General features: G+C 41.0%; 1 protein-coding gene across 1 annotated transcript; it reads left to right on the top strand.

The window, feature by feature from the left end:
• Positions 1 to 419: 419 nt before the first annotated feature.
• LOC102823000 (olfactory receptor 51G2-like) lies at positions 420 to 1,352 on the top strand. Its single transcript, XM_006870230.1, has one exon. The coding sequence runs from the start codon at positions 420 to 422 to the stop codon at positions 1,350 to 1,352; it is 933 nt and encodes a 310-aa protein (XP_006870292.1).
• Positions 1,353 to 1,691: the final 339 nt, after the last annotated feature.

Raw genomic sequence — 1,691 nt, 5'->3', positions numbered from 1 at the left:
ATTTCTTAAGCTAGAATTAGCATGCTCTCTCACAGCACATTCAATCATATGGTAAGAAAGGACTCTGTATATATTATCTCTACTATGATATTTCTTATATTAATGATATTAGTCACATATGAGGAAATCAGTATGTATTATATGATTTGTTCTATCAATGTTTATTAGTGGATTGAGTTTCTCTTTGGCTCTTTGATAAGGAAGTGAACTGATTTTACATAGTTCCGAGTATAAACACATGATACAGACTTACAAAGATAATAGTGATGATGTCTTAATACAGACTCTACCACTCTAGGGAGTTTCCACGATTGTACTACAAATTATTCATTGGAAATGAAAATGGGGTTGATATGCTAGTCCAGACTCTTACTATGGAGAAAAGTGACTATTGACCTGTGTACTATAAATGAGACATCATGGTCTCTTTCAACAGCAGTACCAACAGACCCTTTCTTCTGACTGGTTTCCCTGGCCTGGAGGACTCACATCCAGTGATCTCGATTTTGTTTTGTGCACTTTACCTGATTGCCTTTCTAGGTAACGGTGCTATCTTGGTGGTTATCAGGGTTGAAGAGTCACTGCACGCACCCATGTACCTTTTTCTCTCCATGCTGGCTGCTAGTGACCTGGGGCTCTGTGCTTCCACCCTGCCCACTCTACTCCAGCTTTTCTGGTTCAATGTCCCTGAAATAGCGTTTGATGCCTGCCTCACCCAGATGTTCTTCATTCATGTTTTCTCCCTTATGGAATCAGGCATCCTGCTGGCCATGGCCTTTGACCGCTATGTGGCCATCTCCAACCCACTCAGGTATACTACTATTTTGACTAATGCCACCATTGCCAAGATAGGTGTGGGGATTTTGATGCGAGCTGTGGCTGTCATCTTTCCAGTACCCTTTCTTATTAAAAGGTTGGCGTTTTGTAAGTCTAATGTGCTGTCTCACTCATACTGTCTGCATCCTGATATAATCAAGCTTTCCTGTTCTGACTACCGCATCAATAGCATTTATGGTTTCGTCATCCTTCTTATCACTTTTGGATTGGACTCTGTACTCATCCTCCTCTCTTATTTGAAGATCCTGATCACTGTGTTGGGTATTGCCTCCCGGGAAGAACAATTCAAGGCGCTCAATACTTGTGTCTCTCACATCTGTGCTGTGCTGCTTGTCTATGTCCCCATGCTTGGAGTGTCTATTATCCATCGCTTTGGGAAGCATGTTCCAGCTGTGGTGCACATTATCATGGGCTATGTCTATTTATTAGTACCTCCTGTTCTCAATCCTGTTGTGTACTGCATTAAAACCCGGGAGATTCGCACCCGTATTCTGGGCAATCTACTGAAAATGTAGCAGAGAGGATTTGGGTAGCATTTACTTATTTCTGGAATAATCTCTATGCAGTTAATTTGTACTTTGGAAAAAAAATATTTCTGTATCCACAATCATAATGTTTATGTTTGTCTCCCTCATTATTCTGTGAATCTGTAAAAATAGAACCTCTTTATTCCTTCAAGTATGTCACCTAAAGCTTATGGATCGTAATTGCACAAACAAAGAGTGAATTATGGATTTTGGGGTGGCAGCGGGTGGTAGCAGAAGCAGTAATAATTTTTCTTCCTTTCCTCTTCTTCCTTTTCCTCCTCATGCTCCTTCTTCTCCCTGTACCCAGTCTCCCACTTCTTCTACTGT

This window comes from Chrysochloris asiatica, unplaced genomic scaffold (genome assembly GCF_000296735.1).
Source record: "Chrysochloris asiatica unplaced genomic scaffold, ChrAsi1.0 scaffold00140, whole genome shotgun sequence".
NCBI classification, from domain to species: Eukaryota; Metazoa; Chordata; class Mammalia; order Afrosoricida; family Chrysochloridae; genus Chrysochloris; species Chrysochloris asiatica.
The sequence above is the reverse complement of the archived record's forward strand: the minus strand, read 5'-3'. Positions and strand labels throughout refer to the sequence as shown.